This window comes from Otolemur garnettii, unplaced genomic scaffold, assembly GCF_000181295.1.
Source record: "Otolemur garnettii isolate 467f Iridium unplaced genomic scaffold, OtoGar3 scaffold00211, whole genome shotgun sequence".
NCBI lineage: Eukaryota > Metazoa > Chordata > Mammalia > Primates > Galagidae > Otolemur > Otolemur garnettii.
Genome location: NW_003852606.1, coordinates 2335764 through 2336236, shown reverse-complemented (window position 1 = coordinate 2336236; position 473 = coordinate 2335764). Strand labels below are relative to the sequence as shown.

General features: G+C 37.4%; 1 protein-coding gene across 5 annotated transcripts in view; it reads right to left on the bottom strand.

Moving 5' to 3' along the window:
- The window catches only part of CARD8 (caspase recruitment domain family member 8), a 51199-nt gene that overhangs the window by 39348 nt on the left and 11378 nt on the right, over window positions 1–473 (bottom strand). For all 5 annotated transcript variants that reach the window (XM_023507932.1, XM_023507934.1, XM_023507935.1 and 2 more), the window contains exon 2: window positions 173–274. In XM_023507932.1, coding sequence (XP_023363700.1) covers window positions 173–231 — 59 coding nt within the window. In that variant the 5' untranslated portion in view covers window positions 232–274. The remainder of the gene's footprint in view (window positions 1–172; window positions 275–473) is intronic.

Here is a 473-nt window from a genome sequence, read left to right as displayed (position 1 = left end):
GAAGGTGTCACAGGGAGTTTCACCTTCAGTCATACAGAACCGAGTGAATGAATAGAAATGTAAGCAGAGGCTTTTCTTTCAGAAAACACCCGTGGTGCTCTGTATCTCATGCAACAGTGTGACGCAGAAGAACCAGCCACCAAGAGTCCTCTCAGAGTAGACAGTCACTCACCATCTCCGAATCCATTTCCTACATCTGGAACATTTTTTTGAAGATTTCTCTTTTTCCATTTCTCAAATGTTATATTTATCTGCCCACAGTGTCTCTGTTAACCTGATAAAATAAAATAACCCTTATTCTTATTTGAATAAGTCAGAAGAAAATTCAGACAAATGTTAGCCTCTATATCTATGTAAGACCGAGACAAGTGACTACTGTGCATTCAGAAGACATGCATTATTTGAATCATTCACAGTCATGACAGGTATTTGGAATAGAGATCAGAAAAGGAGAACTTAAAAAATAACTTTTT